The 24,179-nt window shown below is 31.4% G+C and overlaps 3 protein-coding genes across 3 annotated transcripts; 2 read left to right on the top strand and 1 right to left on the bottom strand.

Moving 5' to 3' along the window:
* Nucleotides 1-572: 572 nt before the first annotated feature.
* Nucleotides 573-18,341, top strand: LOC123715218 (serine proteinase stubble). The gene is made up of 10 exons (XM_045670147.1): nucleotides 573-617; nucleotides 4,397-4,639; nucleotides 9,407-10,816; nucleotides 12,729-13,064; nucleotides 13,155-13,220; nucleotides 15,382-15,559; nucleotides 16,442-16,594; nucleotides 17,207-17,322; nucleotides 17,517-17,672; nucleotides 17,755-18,341. The coding sequence occupies exons 2-10, from the start codon at nucleotides 4,435-4,437 to the stop codon at nucleotides 17,916-17,918; spliced, it is 2,784 nt and encodes a 927-aa protein (XP_045526103.1). The 5' UTR covers nucleotides 573-617; nucleotides 4,397-4,434; the 3' UTR covers nucleotides 17,919-18,341.
* A 976-nt stretch (nucleotides 18,342-19,317) lies between these two features.
* On the bottom strand, nucleotides 19,318-21,676 carry LOC123715219 (proteasome subunit beta type-4). The gene is made up of 5 exons (XM_045670148.1): nucleotides 21,342-21,676; nucleotides 20,904-21,116; nucleotides 20,514-20,649; nucleotides 20,013-20,158; nucleotides 19,318-19,525 (listed from the first exon to the last, which is right to left on the bottom strand). Exons 1-5 carry the CDS (start codon nucleotides 21,476-21,478, stop codon nucleotides 19,366-19,368), a joined length of 792 nt encoding a protein of 263 aa, XP_045526104.1. The 5' UTR covers nucleotides 21,479-21,676; the 3' UTR covers nucleotides 19,318-19,365.
* A 723-nt stretch (nucleotides 21,677-22,399) lies between these two features.
* Nucleotides 22,400-23,695, top strand: LOC123715522 (60S ribosomal protein L23). The gene is made up of 4 exons (XM_045670566.1): nucleotides 22,400-22,489; nucleotides 22,675-22,758; nucleotides 23,049-23,176; nucleotides 23,480-23,695. Exons 1-4 carry the CDS (start codon nucleotides 22,477-22,479, stop codon nucleotides 23,675-23,677), a joined length of 423 nt encoding a protein of 140 aa, XP_045526522.1. The 5' UTR covers nucleotides 22,400-22,476; the 3' UTR covers nucleotides 23,678-23,695.
* The last annotated feature ends 484 nt before the right edge of the window (nucleotides 23,696-24,179 follow it).

The raw sequence follows: 24,179 nt of genomic DNA, 5'->3' as shown, positions 1-24,179 counted from the left end.
TTGAAACAATAATTTATTGGCCTAGTGGCTTCAGCGTGCGAGTGTCATCCCTGAAGTTGTAGATCGATCCCCATCTGTACACCAATGGACGTCCTGTCTATGTGTACATTTAACATTCGATTAAGCCGAGAAGAAATGCGGCATGCAAAAAGTCTACGACGTGTGTCAGGCTCAGGAGGCTCATCACCTACTTGCCTATTAGATTGACAAATCATTATGAAACAGATACAGAAATCTGAGGTCCAGGTCTAAAAAGCTAGTGGCACTGATTTATTTTCTAAAACATATAATTTAACAACCTAACGTACCATAATAATATGTCAGAAAAATAAAGATTTGTTGTAAAATTCTAAAAATCATTTGAATAGTAACAATTCTTGTAAATTAAAAATCAGTGCACACGAAAAATTGCAAATCATAACTGTTTCGACTCATTTGCACACAATGGCAGTCAAATTATAATTGTTATGATAAAGCATTTTTAATGTTGCACTCGATCAGATAGTGTTTTGTTTCATAGACTTTCACACAATGTGACCTAGAAATTAGATAAAATTAATATTTAATTGGCCTTTTATACGTGACTTTGTTTCAACTATCAAAAACAGAACCAGCAAGTAAGTTATTGTCCTTATTGGTACGACAATTGTTTCGTGATTATTTGTAAAAAGACATACTTTTCTTTAACAAATGCTTACGTCTTCATTTGGAGAGAAATATAAAGAGTTTGTCTGCTTAAGAAATAAACGCTTCAATTGCCTATATTAATTGTTAATTATAAAATCTCAGATAACGTTTTATAGAAAGTAATAAACATAATTATAATTAATTAATGTTAAAGATGTTAGTCGCTTAAATAAATCAATGCGACCGTTAGATAAACTGACTGTGAGGTATTAGAATCCCGGTCGACTTCCGCCTGATAATATCGTATTTACCTACTATCAAGTATTCTACTTCTAATCAACGCTTTGCATTAAAGGATAAACTTTTCATATTTAGTACGTAAAGTGAACACTTCATATACGGATAAATAGGTTTTGATTTATTAAAAAGTGTACTTATATAACATAGTGTATGCGTAAGCACAAACTTTACGACAATTTCGAACAATTAGGAATACGATAAATTCACTGTTTGACTACATCGATTTTCAATACAATTTGTATCGTGTTCGCCTGCTAAATTAGTTCAAAGCTTTACTTATTTTTTAAAGTTCCCACAGAAGTATTGATTATGATTTAATTAAACCCTTGTTTGTTGTTAGGGTAGGTCAACGATTTTTATTTATTTTTTAGTCAAAGATTCATTTACAACAGGGCTACTTAAGAAACGCAAAATTAGTTACCAATTGTCATATCAGTATACTTATATAGGTATATATATTATATATAGGGGGAAACGGGCAGGAGGCTCATCTGATATTAAGTGATAACGCCGCCATGGACACTCTCAATGCCAGAGGATTTGCAAATACGTTGCCAGCCTTTTTTAATTAGTACGCTCTTTTCTTGACGGACCTTAAGTCGAATTGGTTCGGAAATACTTCAGTTCTATCGCCTAAGTGTTAGATGGATAGAAAAATAATAAATAGAACACTCATACAAATGTAAAACGTTTTTTCCCTGTTGCAATGTTGCCCTCCCTCCAGCATTTCCGCGCTATATTGCGAAACTTATTCGTTGAGCGAGAAAATTACCTGCCCTCGGGGCACCGACAATTCATTCAAAAAATTTAAAATCTTTCTTATTTCTGATGTTATGTACATATATAACTGCAAAAAATATATCTAACTTGTTAATTAAAATAGGCTCTATTGAATACAACATAATCAGGATTACATTAAGTCCATGTGAATTGTGATTATATACAACATTAGTACACGACCTCCGAGTGAAGGCCTCCTCCAAATTCTTCCACTTGTGTCTAATACGTGCCAACATTTTCCAATCCTAAGTAGATTAAATAAATAGATTACAACGTAATAAACAAGTGGCCTATCGAACCCAAAAGGAAATAACATTATTGTCTACCAACTCACGTCCGTTAGAATTAATTAGAAGCGGATAACTAACTGTAATTACTGCACACGTCAGAATCTTGCGCAGATTAACATTACTATTGATCTAAATCACAAACTGAATTAGCCGTTAGTAACGGAATTTATTTAAAGCATTTTTAATACAAACAAAATTTAGCTATAAATTAAACTAGGTTAAAGAAATGACTGACGTCATCTCCGTGCCTCCGACCTCTTCGTGTTCACTAATATCAGCTTCTAACAATGTTTTTTAAAACCCAATTTACTGATTTGAAGGTCATGTTATAATATGACAAGGTAATATTACTACTAATAGTAGAATTATTCGGTGTTGCTATACCTTTAACAGGCAGCGAAGTATTGGCTGAATATAATATATAAAACCTTATTAATTAAACCATTTACAAGAATCTCTAAATATGTGATGGTTATAACGAAAAAGTGCAAGAAAAATATTGATATAAAATAAACTAGGTAAAATATTAATGTATTTATGATAAGGCGGACGTCATATTCTGAACCTCTTCTTGATGCTATCAATTATTTTAGTTTTCAGACATTAGTCAAATCAGACTTCAAAAAGTGTGACAAGGTCTTAGTTCTACTATTAGTAAAATTCTTTGATATTGCTGAATATAATAAATAAAACTTTAATAATTAAACAATTTATACCTGTGTATTTAAGGCATGATAAGTTTACAGTGCATTTTAAATATTATTTTGAAAAGCTTGAATTTCGAACCATATATATAACCTTATTAAATTAATACTCTAGGTTTATGTTAAAGATCGCGGATAACTTGATCCTTAGATATTACACTGCATGATATGTAAAACTATGCGTTGACACTCGGCGACGGTGACCTACACTTTCTCAATGTAACGGTACTTTGGCCCACATCGCGACGGTCAAATTACCACGTACTAAACTGATTTAACATCTTTTGGGCATTGCTAAGGAATCGAATAATCAGCAGCTCTTGTATCATTTTACACAGTGTTGAATTACTCGAAATATATATAGTATTTAATATAAGAGCGAGTATTCTGGCTTTAAGAATTATTAGAATGAGATATGTATATACATATATGTAAATTTTTTGATAGAGAACTGTACTGACGTTTGGCCACAATTCCACCTGTTGTTAAGTGAGATGTGGTTTATTGGAGGGCATTGTTGTATCCTGATACTTTTTACATATAGCAGTTTGTTTCAAATACATATTTTTATTATATATTTTGATGAGTTCCACATAAAAGTTAAATTGCAGTCGCAACTAACTAATAAAATTGGCGAAAATGTAATCAAATTCAAATGGGTCTATCATAACCCAAGCAAAAGAAAATAGAGAAGTAAGTAAGCTGTAAAATTTACTGTAATTAGACAGGATATAGATAGATAAACTATCTAAAGAATAGTAGCGGAGACCCCTATCAATTCTTCTTATGTCTACGCGTAATAGTTTAATCGTAATAATAATTATTACAATTTTCAAGTAACTGTCATAATATATATGACACCTGGATATTCTAATATTCTTAAAACAAATGCAGTTTTAAGAATACCACCCTTTTTAAACAATAACTCATAATATTATGTAGCAAATTTTTTTCATATAATTTGTTTGTATCCGGCAATTATTTTATTCTTATTTGCATAAACATATGAACAGCACTTTGCAATGGAAATTAAACTGTGTTCTCTAAATGATTCAATTAAGTTTTAATGTCATCGAACTCAGTAACAAAAAAGTTTTTTAAATCATCCTAATACGCAAAAAAATTAAAGTGACCTATTAAAGATAAATAAATATCAAAGGTAGTACGACCACACAAGGGTTATATAACTTCTTAGATTTAGCATACACTTACGTAAAAAAACACATTCTTTGTTCCTCCAAAATTTATTTACGGCCTGGGTTATCCAAATAGTAGCATTTGCTACTTTTTTATTTACGTTCTCAATAATAGCTCCAAGTCTGGCGCCATAACGGACAGTTTCTCACATTTTAACGGTGTCATCGCTACAAAAACGCAAACACAACGCAAAAACTTAAATCACTGTACTTACCTTTATCGTTACATAATAGCAATGCAATTAAGAGTATATTTTCTGTGTTCTTATTTTTATTCTGTGCTTTTTTAAAACTAAACTATTAAAAACATTTCCTAACACATTCGTTTTTAATATTTTACACTTAAAAGTTTGCGTGTAAAACTTATTTATTTGAGTGTAAAAAAATTGTAACAAAATGTATTATATTAATTACAATTATTATTCTATCCTAAACACCTCTTATATTTTTACAGCCAGAAATTGAAAGTTTAGCTCATAATTATTATTTATTGTTTCAGAACAACCGAAATGCAACACACCTAAACCATCAACAATAATGGGACCACCAATCAACACGTGGCCGTACAGCCACCCAAAATTCAACACAAGTGAAGAGAAAAAGTGTCTGATACATACTCTAATTGATAGTGTACGAAGTGTAAGCATCAACTGTACTGTAGTGGTAGTGTTAGTGCAATTATTATATAGTTTGACGTATGTCACGGCTGGGCCAGTTATATTAAGTTTGGATTATTTGCAAGGTAAGTATTTTTACTATATATAAATAGTAGATTGTATTAAAGCTTCCTTCGTTATAAAATAGCTCGGCTAAGAATAAAGTAATTATTTTGATAATATAATATAATATATTCATGAGTGTTTATGAAATTATTTGCTTATTTCGATTGAATAAAAATTATTTTTTAACAAAATTAATGAAGGTTATATAATATATGGATTATTAATATTATTATTTTTGATTCACGCTAGTGCTACACTGTATTTAAACAGATATTGTCAACTTAATGTGGTTATTAAACCCTTAACACGAAACGTCGTCATTTGTCAATATTGTAAAACTTATTTAAATATGGATCATAATTTAATAATCAATCATTTAAAAACACGTAGATGTATGTAAAACATTCATATTATAACTACGTATTGCTCAAAAAGCGTCTAAATTAGTTTTCTCTTTAAAATACTTTGCAGTCAACAAAAGATTACTACTTTCGCCTGTATTGACTGAGGATGATCTTAACATTGTCTTTGAACGCTCATCCCAAAGAATGCCTGATAAAAGTGAAAACATAACGTTGAGTCATAGTTTTATGGCACTCTTTTGTTGTTTAAAATGATATACTAGGGGTTATAGTGAAAGTTGTATTCTGTTAATTAAAAAAGTGTGACGTGATGATATAATTATTATTTTGAATACACGTTAGGTTTATGAAGTCAGGTAGAGTATAAACATACCGAAGCAAATTCAAACATATGAATTATATTCACGAAAATTGCTATTTAATAAATTAATCTAATCCAAAACGGAATCAATTGCGATGTTAAATAATTACAGTAAAATAATCTATTATATCAAAAGTTATTATCCATGCTGACGTTATAGATATCAATACAACAATTGGAACATATATATGTCCTATTTTTTGTTATCTACATATACATTTGACAAGGAAAGAGGAATTCCCTCTTTTATGTGTTATGTGTTGTTCCCTTTTTTATGCGCCTAACACATTTGATGTTTTCTCTGTTTTCCTTAAATAGCCTACACATGTTGTCTTAATGCGTTTCTGAGATCCCCAAAGTGACCCCGATAACACAAGGAAGTGAAAGTGTCTTACTAACACAAAACTGTAAAGCTTTTTTGTTTCATATTAAGATAGTAGTATTTGTGGCTATCCAGGAAGAAGACAAAACGAAATGCCTTACGTCAGGTTTATTATTCATTTATATAAACCAAAAGTATGCTTTAATAATAATTATTATAGATTTATTTTAAGTCAATATGGATATTTTATACAGTATATGTAACACAGGCTGCAATTTCCCGGTACTAGGCTATCTAAAGTCAGTAATTATTTTTTTGGAAAAGGGGATACTTTTGTTTAATAAAATCCCAGAGGCTTCTTTATCTCTGCCTTTTAATAAATTTAAGAAATGTATTAAAGAAAAGCTGTGTAAAAACTTACTATAAAGTTAACGATTATATAGTTGATAGAAGGGCCTGGGACTAATGCTGGACAAGCTAGTTCTAATAAATTTACGGTATTTGTTTTACAATGTTGTTTGCCATTTTGTATGATGATTTGCTATTTTAAAAGAGTACCGAGACTTTTTTTAACGCCGCCATTTCCTCTCGGCCTACACCCTTTGTCTTCTTTGCGTATGAGTAGGAATGTCTACGATGCAAATTTAATGACGTGGAATAAGTGATACCTGTATCTTATATTCCATAGTAATATATGTTATTTTATTAAAACGAAGGTATTAAGTTCGAAGCAAACAGAAATCAAACCACCGTTATTATCAGCTAATCAACAAGTGGGTTTTTGTATGCTTTCTCTCGATGACACACGGTGACACACACTTTACATAACTATGTTAAAACGAACTGACTCACCAACTAATGAATGTTAATCTTATTAGGTAATGGTCAGCATTTTATCTGCATTATTAATTTATGACTACATTTTATTTCATATGATAACGCTATTTTAAGTGGTTGAGAAGTAATTATATGCTAGTATTAAACTAAGAACCTATTACATATTACAATATTGTCTAAACTTATCAGAAATAAGCCTGGTCAAATTGTGTAACGATATAAGAAATCGCGTATTTTGGCGTGTTCTAGAATTCTAAATAAAGGCCAGGCCTACTGTAGCATTTTTCACTGTCTTCGTTCATGTCGAGAGTTTTATATCTTTCTATTACCTCGATTTACGTCTGCAACATTATGCGTCTATGCGGCATGCTGCAAGTAGAGCGCAATCTTTATAAAATCTTTGGTAATTTTTCTTATAAATATCAAATTATATTTAACTTTAAATAATGTTTATTTGCGCTTATATTAAAGCCGTTTAAAATATTAAGATATAAACCCAATATTCAGATATAAAGAGAACTTGCTGTCAAAAAACTTAAAAGCTATTATATAGGAAAATATCTATCTACATATATCCCACACCCCTAGTGAAACTTAATTTTTGCCTTTGATTGTTCCTAACGTTTAATTAGGAACAAAAGATTGTAGTTGATCCGTTTTTGCAAGATATGTTATTGTTTATTTCGGCGAATTTTATCCAAAAGATTTCGCTTCGTACGCTTTAAAGGTCACTTCAGTTAATTAAATTAATAAAACAAGAACCGGTGTGAAACCATTTTTTTTCTTATTATCGGTTGTTTTAATATTACTTTGTAAATTAATTAAATAGTATAATTAGTACAAAACATTTTGTAAATACTGAATTTTTGTTCTGTATAGTCATTATAATGAGTCATTTAACTGTGACTTATAAACATTATTTCAAAATAAATAAAAAAAAACAGATTTTAGAAAAAAACATAAAAGTCTCGGGCCTTTAAGTACTTTATGTTTTTATAGCTTTTCGCTTTATAGCTGTGAAATGCAATTTAAGTGGTAAGGCGTTGTAAACTATTATGTTATAAATTTCCCTTTAAATCGCATTAGCGATACGACCCTTTGCTAGGTAGAAATGATATTTACTTATTTTGATGTCTGTATATAGTAATTAATTTTCTGTAAATTTAACTTTATGGACAACAAGACTGTTAGGTAATATATAGAAGCACGAAGCAGAATTTTTCGAATAGAATTTACGTAGAAATATGTAAAACAGATGCAATTGAACTGCATAATATTAATTAAATAAATAAATAATTGCATTACCGCAAATTAAACTTGTCAAAAATATAACTATAATTGTTTTTTTATTTCAAATAAATAATAAAACCTTACAATATATTTGATATAAGTTTTATGATGATAAAGTAATTTTAATATACATTAAATTATTATTATTTTGATTATTCGAACAATGGGAGCCTTTTTGGAAGTTTTATATAACTAGGAAGATAACAGAGTTACAATCGAATCAAATCAATCGAGAAAATTATATAACTTTTTTCCGTAATTAACGTCGCTTATCAAAAATATACATTTTCGTCTTTACTCCAATTTTGTTGAACAAGTGACGCCGTTTTGACTCACACCGATTTTTAATACTTAATAATTTATGAAATTCTATGAAGTACGTAATAATCGCTCTATTTTTCCTTACTATCCTATTCATCTTCGACCACAACTAAGCGTAGATGCAGCTTAATGTAGAGCTTTATAATTGAATTATATTATTTTAAAGCCCTGACTTAAAATAAAATAAATGGCGTTACAACCTTTTTAGGTCTTGGCCTCAGATTTCTGTATCCGTTTCATGATCATTTGTTAAACTAATAAGCAAGTAGGTGATCAGCCTTCTGTGCCTGACGCACGCCGTAAACTTTTTGGGCTTATGGCCAGCCGGTTTTCTCACGATGTTTTCCTTCACCGTTCGAGCTAATGTTAAATGATCGAACCTACGACCTCACGGATGAAAGACCCACGTTGAAGCCACTAGGCCAACACTGCTCTAAAGCCCTGATTTAGATCTAAATAATTCTGAAGAAGATTGTTATCCTACTCGCCTGAAAAAAATACATTTCAATCAGCTACCGCTAGTTTTAAGTCGAATTAGTAATCTGTTTTCGTTCTTAAGTATATTTGCTTTATTTACTTTATTAGTATATTCACTTTTTCTCCAAGGGACGGATCATCACTTGTTACTGTCAGATCATTTTGCTTTAACCATAATAAAATATATTTTAAACTTTTGAGAATAGAAGTGGGCCACTCCGTTCAATATGTGCTAAATTATTTCAACAATAGTGTCAAATAAAATTCTAATCAAATTTCTTAAAGCAAATATTGAACTGACTCATAAGTGTGTTATTAGATCAAAGCAACGGTATTCAGTTGATCAGCCAGTCTAACTGTTAATTATAAAAAGAGATGAACGATTATTAATTTTATCACTGAAATCTTATTATGTTATAATTAGCTATAGCTGACTAAATACTTCGTGTTACTTTAGGATTACCCGCTAAGCCAGATAGAAAAAAATATGTTTTTTTTGTATAGAGTATTAGTAGTGGGTATAATCTGCCATCTGTCGGAGTTTAACAGCATTTAATCTTAATAACATATAGAGACAATAGTTTTTAAATTACCTTAGCATAATTCAGGCATAAAAAACAAGATGGCGTTGAATAACATAACAATTTTGGTTTATAGACTTGCGGGAATATAATATATTAAAATAATTGTATTTACTTATTAACGAAGGAAGCTTCTTGGAAACTTATTTACTTAACAGTGCCTCTAATTGTAAACAGTTCATAATTATTGTCACATCAAAAATGCGTAAAGTAATAATATTTTGTTTTCTTTTCAGCTCCAGTTCCCCTAGCTAGAAATATAAGGCATTTACCCTGCGTCTCAAGAAGAACAGCAGAAGAGGGGCTTTGCATGTTTGCCATAGACTGTCTCAAATCCAACGGATCTCATCTGGGGACATGCATCGACAGATTTTATTTTGGGTCCTGTTGTCAAATTCCTGATAAAAATATCCTGCCAAGTATCATTAATAATATAGAAGATAATACTATAGATAGCTCAAATTTTGTCCACCCGCAAGAAGATAAAATTATTAATCATTTATATAAAAAACCAACAAGTACCACAAATAAGCCTAGCAGTATACATGTGCCAACGGAAACAACGGAAAACGCACAAGATAGAACAGCGTCATATGAGGAAAATAATTTCAATAAAATTACAACCATAGATAACACGATAGGAGATAAAACTATATCCAGTTCAACAGAGTCCATGAAAACAACTCAAAAAATAAAACCAACTGAAGTTCCATTAAAAATATCTACATTCCAAAGTGTATCAAGTGATACAAGTTATTTAACTTCACCAAAACCAGTTAAAGTTGAAACAACAGAGGCTATTACAACAGAAAAACCAAAGCCTCCGAGAAAGCCTTTGAGGCCTACTTATAAGCCCAGACCTACATATAGACCTACTAACTTTACAAGACCACCATACACAGGCACTGGTAAACCCAGGCCCACAAAACCAATATCAACAGTAATTCCAACAAGAAAACCGCCTTTTAGGGTTCCATCTAAAAGACCTCCAACAAAAAAGCCGATACAAATACCACCAAGATTAAATATAACAATACTACCACAATCTACAAGCTCAAGACCTGCATTTTCACGTCCATCAGGTCCGTCAATTATTTATATTAACCATACGCTATCAAAGCTTGAAGAAAACACTTTACCTACAGTATTTAACAATACGTCATCAACTACTCCCAGTACAACATCAACAGAACCAAGTACAACTACAACCACTACTTCTCCTTCAACTATAGTAATCAGTTCAACTAGTCCAAGCACAACCACCGTAACGACAACGACAACCACACCAGCACCTACAACGACAGAGAAACCACCAACGGAAGCAATTACGGAAACACTAGCAATAGAAACAGAATCAATTCTTCAAACCGAAACAATCTCTACTACGGAACCATCTAAAGTAGAACTAACAACAGAAATATCAAAAGACGCGGAAATAGAAACAACTATAGGAATCACAGAAGCAATAACAATTGCAGAAACAACAGATTTTAAAGATATAACAACGCAAGCGTTGACAGAAAGAGACACAATAAAAACGACAGAGGTTGAGATTACAACTACTGACTTCCCACCATTCGTCACCTGGTCGTCAAACGTGGACACAGCAACAAAGACACCACAAAAACCAACCACCGTAACAGAAGGTAAGTCAACTGAGTACTTATAAAGTTTACTTACCGTGATAACATTATAATTACGTTAAATGTAAATAACGTTATTTTATTGGTGAGCGTTTAAATATGCATTTCTTAGACTGGCGCGCCCGTAGCCAAACGTCTGTTTAGTATTCTATAAAGAAATTTAAAAAATGTGCTTGAGTAATTTGAATTCAGTTATGTGTTAATAATACGAAATATACTCACTCAAATTTAATGAATTAAAATAAAATTTACAGTGTTATTCCATATTACAGATTTAAATGATATGTATAATGTATAAAGTAATAAATTCCTGATAGGTGTAGGTCACTAGACTAAACGGTCCTTAAAAGACGATGATCTCGTTTGCGAATAAAACTGCCACGACCTCTAAATAAGTTATTGTGAAAGTGAATTTCACTGGCTACAGTATTGACCCGACTCAACTCGTGTTTGACCTGGATACGTGATCCGATTAGTTAAGCACGATCGCATAATAAAAAGGGTTAACTAAAGAATATAAGGACAAATTTTGTTAAAGCTGTCACTCGATGATTAAACTAATTCAAAACATCACTTTAAGGTTCCTGACTTAATTTTAAGGCTAAGTTTTTCATCATAATTTGTAAATAGGCAAGTGATCAGCCTCCTGTGTCTAACTGCTTGATATGCCGGTTGACTGCTTGATATGCCGGTTCCATCATGATGATGTCCTTCACCGTTCGAGCGAATGTTAAATGCGCACAAAGAAAGATAGTCCATTGGTGCACAGCCGGGGATCGAACCTACAACCTCAACGATGTCACAGGCGAGCCTAATGGCTCAGCAGTGTTGTCCACTAGGAGCTCTACTAGCTTAATTTTAGTTACATTAATACGTATCTGAAAAGCGGAAATCAGTTTAGTTACTAATTTATAAATTTTAACTGACAAATGTTCTTAATCGTCGTTATTTAACGTACAACTTAAAAAGTGTTTTCGCAATATACATTCGTATTGTAATAATAGTGACTCATATTGAAAAGTTTGTCTGAGCTAATATTCGTCAAACAAATGGTTATTTCCTTCTATTGGATCATCATCAGGATGCATCCTTAAACATACAGGGTACTGAAATGGACAAAATTCCCTCTTACCAATGCTTGCAACCACATTGCCACTAATTTTAAGAGTATGCTTATTTTTAAAGCTATAGTTGGTTCCGAGATATGGTTTCTAAGAAATTCATTGACAAATGCAATAAAATTGAAGGTATTCTGTATGGAATTAGAGCATTTAAAAATACATTCATTACTTCAAAACAGTAAATTATATAAACTGTAATATATTTCGCCAAATAGGACCACTTCACCGTACTCAGAAGTAATATGCAAACTCGTAGAAATCGTCAGATCGTGATTTATCAACAAAAAATAAAATACGGCCAATGACCTGTCATTGATCAAACGAGTGGAACTGAGAAAATTTTTATATACATCAGATTATACATCTAAACTATACGAATATAAATGCATAAATTTTAAGACTTCATGCACAAACGAATGCATACAAAGAGTAAATCGTATGTTAATTCTGTAAAGCTGAAGTGGAAAGAAGCAAAAGAGCATCATATTTATATTAAGATCACAATATTGCTACAAACTTAAGTCCAACGAATAGTTATCCGAAAATGTTAATTACCTCCGAGAGGCAAATTACTCGACCATTAAGAATCCGTATGTGTATGAATTTTCCTGTTGAAGAATCTTTTTATAGGGTTAACTTAATGCTTCGACGAATAAATGAGTCAGTATATCGTCATACCGTAATCCACATTCACTCTTTCACTCAATCAAAATTATATTTAAATTATCCTTATAACTGGACATAATGTAACCTAGGACTCGTAGACTTTTAATCCGTATTATGTCTAATTGCAGATAATTGGTCACCAATAACTCCACCAGAAGGATGGGTGCTGCTAAGTACATCAAAACCAGAAACAACATCAACAACTACGACGACGACATCCACAGAAACAACAACAGCAGAGCAATTACCAACGGTTATAATAACTGAGTCTACTCGTGCACCATCAATTTCAAGTGTTGAAACCACACAATCTACGATAACCACAACAAACACTACTTTAACATCAACATCAGACCAACAGATTCCGGAGTTCATTGTAAATGTTACGTTGTCACCAACAGTTCCAACTACAACGGAAAGTTTAAAGGAAAATGTAACGTCTAGTGAAAACTCATCTAACGCAGGCAAGTAAAGGAAATAAGGTTGCTGGTTTATAAGCAAAATGTGTATGTTCGTCTCTATTATAATTTTTGATTATCCTGTTCCTTTTTTAGTTGACGTGAATGAGGCAACGACAGTAGCAATAGAAATGACCTACAACATGTCAAATTTCAAAGATGGTGAGTTTGTTTATGTATAAGTTTCTAATGTTATTAAAACTGTCATTCAACGCATTTAGAAAATATTTCCTGGAGTAACCTTTGAAATATATAATTAAGACTTTGTATTAACTAAAAAAAACGAAATTAGATGTTATAAAGAGTAATTTTACCAAAATATATTGCTTTTTCAGCTATTTCAATAAGGTGCGTTTTTTATTGTCCCGTATATACAAAACTCATTAAATAGAATAATAACAATTTTATAATCTAACCATTTGCAGCTAATACCATGATAATCACAAAGAATACATTTTCTTTGTCTTGCCTTGATATAAATAATACTTCCGTGTAACATCAGCAAAATACTCTTTATTTTCAACGATAAAAAAATAGATGTTCTTTTATGATTTATACCATAGATCATTAATATAATCATGTAATCATGAGTATTGGCCTTAATATTTAGGTTTGGATCTGTAGGTTCTTTTTTTTAAATCATTACCAATACGAAATAAAATACTTAAATACTTTCCAATATGAATTAGTATTTTTTACATTCTAATTTTGAAAAATATCCTCTATACTGTCAGTACATCAATATCTATTAAATCGTGTTTAAAAACCACCAAGTGATTATCTGTGGTTGCGGTTGATTAGACTAAAGTTATATCATGGTCGCTGTATGACCCACAGAAATACATTAAAAAAAATAGAAATACACGGATTCTATGATACCGTTGTCGTAATTACTATTATTAATTAACGGTTGTAATTTTTTATACAAAAAAAAACATTTTTATTATAGACTGGGGCGTAAGTCAGACCAAAATTTATGCATATATAAAATTCACTTTTTGGAACAAGTTTAAGAATAATGTTCTATCCCAAATCGCGATTTTACGATTAATTAATACAACTAGCTTTCTATTTAGTTCTTTCAATCTAATATTTTATCGTCTTGAATTATTTTTATCTGAAAGACCAAAATCCGAGGTATGCCTCCGATTCAATTGCTAATTGCTAAATACCACAAAATAAATTATTTATTAAAATTGTTTAAATTCCAAATATAATACAGTCTCAACTGAAGCAAATATCTTAAGCATATGAAATTACTGCGGTTTTTCTCATGAAATTTTTTTCGTTTATAAGAATTGTAACATCAAAGGTATAAACCGAGTTAGGTATTACTTTTGCATATATATTCTTATAAATTCATGTTACTTATAAATTCTAATCACAATTTTTAAAAACTCATCCGAATTCCTACGCACACGCCATTTTCGGTCAAAGGCCTTATTAAAGACATGTTTATAAACAAGTAGTTTACTGGTATATACCTGGGTTCGATTTTACATGAATTATTTATTGTTTCGAAGGCTGCTTAAATGTGGTACCCAATGGAGCAGTCAATGTTGCGCGATTAATTAGCTATCGTAGTAGTAAACGATAAATTAGTTTACCAGAGAGAGCTCCATAGATAATGTTTATTCATATAATATAGTATTTTTTTCAAATAGCGTTATGCTTTAAGAAACGCCAACAAACAAACATAACTAATATCGTTTTATATGAACATTGGAGATGAAATATATTACAAACAATGAGTCGAGTTGTTAGAGTTGGCACGTGAATACGGCCAAGGTGCAAGGACGCGTCAATAAAAAAATAAATTTCGAATACAAATGTCAATAATCAAGTGTATTTTTTATTATTGAGAACAGTGGATATAGGAACCATTGTTTCATAAGGTTCTATTGGGTTATCGCGACGTTGTTTATGTTTTAACGATTTAATTGTAGTAAAGTGTGTAAAAATAAATAATAGTGTAAGGAAGTGGAACCTGTTTTATTTGTACAAGTGCAAGTATAAGTGTTCGAGACAGACCGATTCGGGCAATGGCCTACCAAAAATGGCAAAGCTTAAAACCGTGACTTTGACTTTGCAGTTACGCTTAACATTTTAATGCGCTAAGTTTGAAACACGGATAATCTGATCCGATTGCAATTTGGACTGTAAAATTGCGCAAAAACTACTCCTATAGAAATCTAAATTCCATTTTTAAAGTTCAAGATATTGGCGCGTATTTGAGCGGGATCCTAGTGCGTCCACAGATTAAAATAGATTTACGAAAGAGGTTTTATGATGATAATAAATTCAACATTATTGTTGCTGGCAGTGTGCGGACGTCGTATGTGGCCTCAGGCTCGCATAGTTGGTGGAACCAAGTCCAGCTTCGGTGAATGGCCCTGGCAGATATCACTCAGGCAGTACAGGACGTCTACGTACTTACACAAGTGTGGTGCGGCATTGTTGAATGAAAATTGGGCAATTACAGCAGCGCATTGTGTGGAACAGTGAGTATTAATTAAGTTAATAACAGGTTGATATGATGTCTTCTAATAAGACGAGGTCAATGGTATTTAAGTGTCAAAGAAATTCAAGATTTAAGTATATTCTTTATACTGACTTCTTATAACTAAAGCTTAGTAAAGACTATGGCAGTTTTTGAACAACAAATCATCTTGTGTTTTTATATTATCTAATAAAAAAATTATAGAAATGTAGTTTAAGTTGTCGATGATGAATATTGTGATATTTAAATTTTGAAGAAAAAATTCGTGCATTTTTAAAATTAACAAGGAAAAATATTCTTCGATTACAATCTTAATATTATAACAATGCCATAATCCTACGTGTCATTGTCTTAAGACGCGATTTAATCGTAGTACGACCTCTGGGAAGGACAAAGGCTACTAGTGACCATGTCTAAGCCCCGTCTTCAAACCTTAATCTAGTTTTAAGAGCTTCTGACTTGAAATACAAATTACAATATGGACCTCAGATTCAATGTCCAGACTTAGCGCTAAGTAAGTCTTGTAACTCAATAATGTATTTTTTAATGTTCGTCGGCTGAACTAAGTCTAGTATATATTTATGTTACTTGTTTTAATGCATATTTTCCTGTATTTTCAGCATACCTGTTGTTATTTTAGAACGTATATATCAAAGAAATAAATTACAAAACAATAAACTATAATCCATGTTTGTTTCGCTAATGGCAGTTACAGAGTAAGGTCTCTTATCCGTTTTTTGTTTAACACGATAATATAGAAAGTGAATTTTGTTTAAACAATAATTAAAACAAGAATAAGTCTGGTTTTATGATTAATGTGTATATATTATATAAATAAACATAATATATTATATTTCTAAGTAAACTTACAAACCTCTTTCAGTGTTCCGCCGTCTGAGCTTTTAGTGCGTCTGGGAGAACATGACTTGGCGACCGAAGACGAACCCTATGGTTTCGCGGAAAGACGGGTGCAGATCATAGCGAGCCATCCACACTTTGACCCGGCTACTTTTGAATATGACCTCGCATTATTAAGGTAACACCTCGAAAATCTAAATATCTTATTGGTGAGCTGTTTTTCCTCTGAATTTTAGAAGCTGGCTCCTAGAGTACGAATTCCTACAAAATAGTATTATAAAGGTACTGTTCACTGGACACCGTTCTACCATTAAAAAAACTTCAGCTTATTTAGTACCTAAGTGCAACAAATTTATTTATTTATAAGTTATTCTACAGTTACAAAGCCAAAACAGAATAGATTGTTAAACAAAATGTATAAAAACTGAAAGCATAAGTTAATTAAGTACAATAAATATTAATATATAAAACAAACAGTAACCAAATATTTTAAAGAAAAAATAAATTATTACTAAATAAAGTCAAAGTCTTTCCGCTTCTTAAAATATTTCCCCAACCTTTGGTAACGTGGAAAATATCTTCTTCATGAATTATATTACATTCGCGAATTACACAGTACGTGTTCGTACGAGGCATATGGAACAATTGTGAATATCTCATATCAATTGTAAACCGGGGAGGTTTGCGACAAGATATTTTCTTAAACAAATTCATGACAACATTAATCAAAAAGAACTTAGAACTGTTATAAACTAGTACTCTATATACTATTGAATATATATTTTAACAGATTTTACGAGCCAGTAACATTCCAACCAAATATTCTACCTATTTGTGTACCGGACAATGATGATGACTACGTTGGAAAGACCGCGTACGTCACTGGTTGGGGTCGCTTGTATGACGGTAAGTCTGCATGACAAAGACACCTTTAAATCTCTTATACTTATTCATTAAGATATAATTGTAATCTTTGATAGTACAAATATTTTAAAGAAAAAATTATTTTAAAGAATATCAAATCCCGGTCCTGCAAAACATATTACCTCAATTTTATCTAAATATTTCTAACGCTTATTAAATACAATACGATGTTAAAGAGGGACCACTGCCAAGCGTGCTCCAAGAGGTACAAGTGCCGATTATCAACAACACTGCGTGCGAATCAATGTACCAAGCGGCTGGATACAACGAACACATTCCCAACATATTTATTTGCGCGGGATGGAAGAATGGTGGCTCTGACAGTTGTGAAGGTATTGATGACAGTTCTCACGTTAGAGTTGTCACACGATCGCGCAGTATGATGGAACTAATTGTAAATTTTGTATTACCCAGGTGACAGTGGAGGACCGATGGTTATCCAAAGGGACAGAGATAACCGTTACGTTCTTGGTGGGATAATATCGTGGGGTATTGGCTGTGCGGAGCCAAACCAACCCGGAGTTTACACGCGGATATCAGAGTTCCGGGACTGGATCAACCAAATATTGCAGTTTTAGATCATCTAAAGATACTTTTTAGTAGAGTAAAATGACTTGCTGAGTCTGTGCGGGAAGTGAAACGTCGTGGGATTTGAGTTCGCAGTACTTTTGATATGTATACAAAGCTGCGTCATTACATTTAAAAAATTAAAGTATATAAATATTTGTGAAAAAATTAAATAACGAGCAGCAAATAAGAGTTATGTTTGTTCCCATAACCACGCCGTTTATCTTTTTGCGCAGACCATAAATTATGTAGCGTGAACTGAAAGTCTTAAATAAGTTCGTTCTTGATTAACATTAGGGCCCAGTGAAAGTAAATGTATATGATATCAATTTAAATGTCTGGCTTTGTGATTGCGAACATTGCAGTTAGCATGTCGCTAAGTTCTGGAAAGACAAATCCCACATCGTGGATTAATTTTCAACGCAAAAAATACAATAATAAATAATAAATAAATAATAATAAATAAATAAATTTATTATAAATTATTTAAGTGCGTCGCCATATTGATTTCATTTTATCCATTTAAATCATTTTCTGAATTTAAAAATTATGGATACTTTCGCTTATTTAAATGTCTATGGTTCGAAAATTCAAGACGCTAAACATTCCTAACGATGTATATATAATTCTTTTATGGATACAGTATACAAATAATAGCTTAACTATATTAGATAAAAGAATTTAGTATTATTTCGCAGTGTTATTAGTTATTTGCACACGATATAAGATCATTTGCAAACAATATTGCTCAATTGTCTATGGTGCATGTGTAAACGAATTTATAATGTAATTAGTAAGTATACGTCAAAATATTTTTATCATATTTGAATTAATAGATATTATTTATTCTTAATATAAGTAAATTTGGGTATACACAAACAGTAGACAGTAGGCATTAGGTTTAATAATAAATAAATTCAGCCAATTTCTAATTAAGGCTCATCTAAGTTTTATATTGTTATAATATTCTACTTTTGTAAATAATCATTAATAAATTGCATTTATTATTTCTATTTATGACTAGCCATAAATGAATTTTATTTTTACAACGAATTATTTATAAATAAATAAAGTTAAAATTAGTGTTTTATTTTTCTCTTCCAAATCCTAGTAACAGAAATATCAAAATGAATTTTGTTCTTGAAATTTTCATTATGGTAATGGCTAGTTATGTGCCATAAATAACCGCAATTATTGCTTCAACAAAATAGTAACAGTAACTGATGATCCTAGTGCACTACTAAACTACTACAACTATATATGGGTTTTGACATTTAGGTCCCTTTCTTTTATTATTATTATAGAAAAGCAGCCTTCTGTGGTTGAATTTTGTCGTTGATTCATGGTTTTAGCAAGTCTTAATTACTCATACAAAGAAATGATTCAGAATAGTGATTCTGATACACAACCTAAGGATGAATAAAGAAATTGTATTAAAAACATTTATTTGACAGGTATCTACTTCATTTTAATCATGTGTGCCAATGACCAGTCGTGTTTAAGCTCTACAGTATCATCAATGGTAACTCCAGCAGCTGTCACCACACCTAGCTGGTATCGGGGAAACGAACGTGCGTCTCGGTAGAACAGAACTTCCATACATTTGCGCACCAAAGCCCTGTAACATTATTTAAAATAAATTGATCTAACCAAATTGCAGTTTAAAAAATGCCCGTCCCTGGTACAAGTCACATTTTGGAGTTAGACAAAGAAAGATTCCCACCATTAAAATTTTCATACACTAACAAGAAATAAAAAAATATACAGTAATAGGATTCAAAATAGTTTAAAAAATATTCTAATACTGATCATGATAGGCATTAATATATCTGAACCTCATTTAACAAGTCAATATTTAATACACACTAACAGCATGTTTTTTTATTAGCAGTTTCTTTGATGGGTTTTTAGTTAAAAATGATAGATGAGTATTCCATGTACAAAAATATATCATTATTTATAAGTGTATATGACAAGTACACTCATTTGATTTGGACAAAGGACTAAATCGCTGTTTAAAAGCACACCATCCAAAATCAAAACCGCCATAACGATTGTCAACCTTCAAAAGTAGCCTTCGAGATGGAACAATAAGGAGAACTTACTTGGCTGACTCTTCATCCAGCGGCCCCTTTTCAGTTGCGTCCCTTATTAGGGGTGTTGCCATGTATGCTCCAAGCCCAGTGGCAATAGCTGCATCTTCATATGCAGTTCCAAGCTTATCTACTGCACCAAGGAAAGGCTCACCATCCTGAAAAGTAGTTCAGAAATAATATTAAGAATAGTGGGTGACTTTTGTTAATTAAATAATATTTCTGCACACAAATATTTCATTGATCATTATGCTATATGGTCTTTGTTAATTCTGAATAGAGTGCACACTTTTCTATCTATCAGGTATAAACAGTTCAAAATATCGAATTATCTAGCTTTTCAGAACTTCTTTCCTTAAAATAATACTAGAAATGTGAGAGAACCCTATTATAGATAACATCCAACTTGATCACTCCTGCATAAGCATACAATCAGCAGATGACTAAATAAGGAATAACATATAATAAATAAATAATCTAGCCCAGACCATTTCACTGGGCATTTAAATTTACCTGTATGCCAGCAACAACATAATTATTCCACAATGGATCCATCTTGCTTCTCTTGTTGTACAGCACTCTTGTTAGCCAACAGTGAAGAGACCGCGGTTTTAAGTTAAGTCCATCTCCAAGACACTGTTCATCAATGCTAAAAATTACCAACAAATTACTTTTCCCACCAAGTTAACATATTAAGATTTCAGGTTACTTAGAGGCTACTAAGAATATTGTAAGTTTATCTTACACATACTTCTACAATTTCTCTAAGATCTATAAGAACACTCCACCAATAATTAAAATCTAATTTATTTCAATTTTATTTTTTAACTTATATTTTTTGTATTACAATATCTCTTCAATTTATTAATAATATGTGGTGTTGTCATATTTTTAGAAACTTACATTTTCTGTTCAATAATATCCCTCAAGTACTGAAAGTCAGCATAATCACCACCAGATCCAAGCATAATAAGATCATTGACTTTCATAACACGGGGACAGTCTCTGAATCTAGCTAGAGATCCATATGAACCAAGTGTATCTGCTGCAATTACACAGCCTTTATCAAACTTAACAGCTATAACAGATGTTGTTGTAGTTATTGGACTTGCAGAGCTGAAAGTGTTCAAACAAACTTAATCATTAGAAACATTTAACCCTATTTACATTTCGGTACATTATAAGCCGATATAATTTTAAGTAGTCTTAACCTAAATAAAGTTAATATTACAAATTACAAACTATATTTAAAACTAAAATAATGTATCCCAAGTTTAGGTTAATGTTTGATACTATTCTTAATTAAAATCAAAATGGTTAAAAAAAATAATTTAAACTTACTGAGCCCGGAAATCTTGAAGTGGACGGGACGCAGGCCCCAAATTGGATGAATTCGCAGGAAAATTGTAAAATGCTCCTGGAGTTGGACCATTATGCCAAAGAGGAGCTGGTGATAGTGTATCTCCCATAAAAGCCATTCTTAATGTAGACCTAATTTTAGTTATATCAACCGAAATGCGAAACTACTTCAAAAACAATTTAATTCGGATTCACAATGAAAAGCTCTTTTAAACCAAAAAAGTTAAAATGACAAACAATTTTTGATTGAATAACTTTCCGTTATACGGCTTAATACTTTTTGTTATCGTGGTATCGTAAAGTTTCAAAAGTGTTTGTCACGTTTTAGTATTGTCAAATCGTGTACACAGGAGCGTTAATGGTCAAGCCGTTTTTAAAATAAGGTTGCCCTATATTTTTTTTAAATCTAATCCGGCGACTTGAATACAATATCAGTGCCGTTTGCTATTAGCGTCTCTATGCCCCCTATTTAGTATATATAGTATATACTAAATAAGGGGCATAGCGCCCGTGTGATTTCAGATGTCAGATTCAGTGGATTTCCAATACCAACAGCGATCTCAGTTCTAATAATGAGTTTTTGGTCATCAAACTTGCGTATTGCATAGAATAACATCGAAATATTACAGTTGGTGCAGTTATTACAAACGTAGATCTCTGGTTTCTCTTTGAATCTCCATCAGTTTCATTTATAAACTATTTTTTTAAGAATTTAATTTAGTATTTCTAAGAAAATATCGTGTAGTTTTCTTATTTAAAAAATCTTACAAAATAAATAAATTAATTACAAAAATCACACTTCAAATTCATAAAATATAGCAGTTATAACAAGCGTAGATCTCTGATTTCTCTCTAAATCTCCACAAGTTTCATTTATAAACTATTATTTTAAGAATTTCATTTAGTATTTCTAAGAAAATATCGTGTAGTTTTCTTATTTTAAAAATCATACAAAATAAATACATCAATTACAAAAATCACACTTCAAATTCATTAAATTTAGTTGATTGACAATTGACAACAATTAGGTTTCTGAACGCAATGTCAAACTGACATTCAATAAAAACTTTCAATATGACATTCTTTTAGTTTCCTCTTTGTAAATTGACACAACAAAATGTCTAAGAGAGGTTCGTGAAAATAACAAAATCCTATTAAATCTTAGTGGAATTTAATTAAAATGTGTAATACAAGCGTAGAAACGAATGCTAATAGTGTATCTAATGCGATTGCATGTTTATTTTATTTTTATATAGTTAATGGTTTCATGTGTTGTTTTTCGTGAAAGGTGTAAATTATGTGTTTTCTTTTTAAGGACGTGGAGGTTCCGCGGGAGCGAAATTCCGCATCTCACTGGGTCTCCCAGTGGGTGCAGTTATTAATTGTGCAGACAACACAGGTATTATTTTGTTTTAATCGTGTTATAACCTCCAAAATGAGTTACTTGGAACTAATGATGATCAATATACACACTTATGTGTCTTGATATATAATGATGCTATCCTTGGCTGTGTCTGAAGTTCCATAGTTTACTTTAAAGCACATTTTTATAATATACATGTGTAAAATGTGGAATGTTTGAAGCCCTTTTTTTTCATTATGTTAGTGAAATTTATAAACACATGTGATATCTAACTAATTTGTGTATGTTAAATTTAATAATTAAATAGTCTTTATTCACTCTTTCAGGAGCAAAGAACTTGTATGTCATTGCTGTCCAAGGTATCAAGGGACGACTTAACAGATTACCAGCTGCTGGTTCAGGTGATATGATTGTAGCCACAGTCAAGAAGGGTAAACCAGAACTAAGGAAAAAGGTGAATAATTTTATTTTTATTTAAGATATAATTTCTCATCACAAAACAATAACAAAATTATTATGAAGGGTACTTGGCAATTATTTGAATAAGCAGTACTGAAACATGAAGAAGTGTAAATAGATGATACACCAATGATCTTTCTCATTCTATAACAGAGTTATCTAAGAAGTATGATGATATCACCTTGAGTGACTGAGTGATGACACTTATTTGCTATGCCAGTACATTTAATTTCTCCAGTATTCATTTGAAGTTGATGCTATATTTGTTAGCAATACTCTAAAACTAAGATATATTTAGGTAATGCCAGCAGTTGTGATCCGGCAGCGGAAACCATTCAGGAGGCGTGATGGTGTGTTCATTTATTTTGAAGACAATGCAGGTGTTATAGTAAACAACAAAGGTGAAATGAAGGGTTCTGCTATTACTGGTCCTGTTGCAAAGGAGTGTGCAGATCTATGGCCCCGTATTGCATCTAATGCTAGCTCTATAGCTTGAATATATGTTAAGATCTAATATTTGTTTTATTTAAATGTGCTGTGCAAAGATTTCTTCTATATTCAGAAATCCTGTACATACAAAACCATAACAGGGCTGGATTTGCCTGTTAAAGGATAGAGAACAAAATTATTGAAATTAAATGTGTATAGAAATTAAAATAAAAGTTATTTCTATTGTTTAAATCTATCTACACAAATAAATCTGTCATGAATACTATTGGTAATAATCTTTTTTGTTTATACTAGTAAGATTATCAATAATAGATAACACCTTAATACAATTACATCAATATTATTTAATTTCTTAATTATGTTGCTGTTCTACTTCACAACAAATTAACACTTAATTTATAATGCAGGGCATTTACAATGCTTCCTCATTTTATCTAATTTGGAGGGAGGTATGGGTATCCAAATAAAACACTGACAATAGAAAAGATCTTAATATGTATATTACTGCACTGTGTAAGTGATTGTTTTGTTATTCTGAAATTAATGTC

The sequence above is a fragment of the Pieris brassicae genome, chromosome 10 (genome assembly GCF_905147105.1).
Source record: "Pieris brassicae chromosome 10, ilPieBrab1.1, whole genome shotgun sequence".
NCBI lineage: Eukaryota > Metazoa > Arthropoda > Insecta > Lepidoptera > Pieridae > Pieris > Pieris brassicae.
Note: the sequence above shows the minus strand (reverse complement) of the source record. Positions and strands in the feature narration are given on the sequence as shown.

Coding starts and splice junctions, on each gene's coding strand:
- LOC123715522 (XM_045670566.1), top strand. Junction 22,759..23,048: donor TAATTGTGCAGACAACACAG/GTATTATTTTGT, acceptor TCACTCTTTCAG/GAGCAAAGAACTTGTATGTC. Junction 23,177..23,479: donor AACCAGAACTAAGGAAAAAG/GTGAATAATTTT, acceptor AGATATATTTAG/GTAATGCCAGCAGTTGTGAT.
- LOC123715219 (XM_045670148.1), bottom strand. CDS start 21,478: ATGGCTTTTATGGGAGATACACTATCACCAGCTCCTCTTTGGCATAAT. Junction 20,650..20,903: donor GATATTATTGAACAGAAAAT/GTAAGTTTCTAA, acceptor GGTAATTTTTAG/CATTGATGAACAGTGTCTTG. Junction 19,526..20,012: donor CTGGATGAAGAGTCAGCCAA/GTAAGTTCTCCT, acceptor ATAATGTTACAG/GGCTTTGGTGCGCAAATGTA.
- LOC123715218 (XM_045670147.1), top strand. CDS start 4,435: ATGGGACCACCAATCAACACGTGGCCGTACAGCCACCCAAAATTCAAC. Junction 13,065..13,154: donor TGAAAACTCATCTAACGCAG/GCAAGTAAAGGA, acceptor TTCCTTTTTTAG/TTGACGTGAATGAGGCAACG. Junction 16,595..17,206: donor TATGACCTCGCATTATTAAG/GTAACACCTCGA, acceptor ATATTTTAACAG/ATTTTACGAGCCAGTAACAT.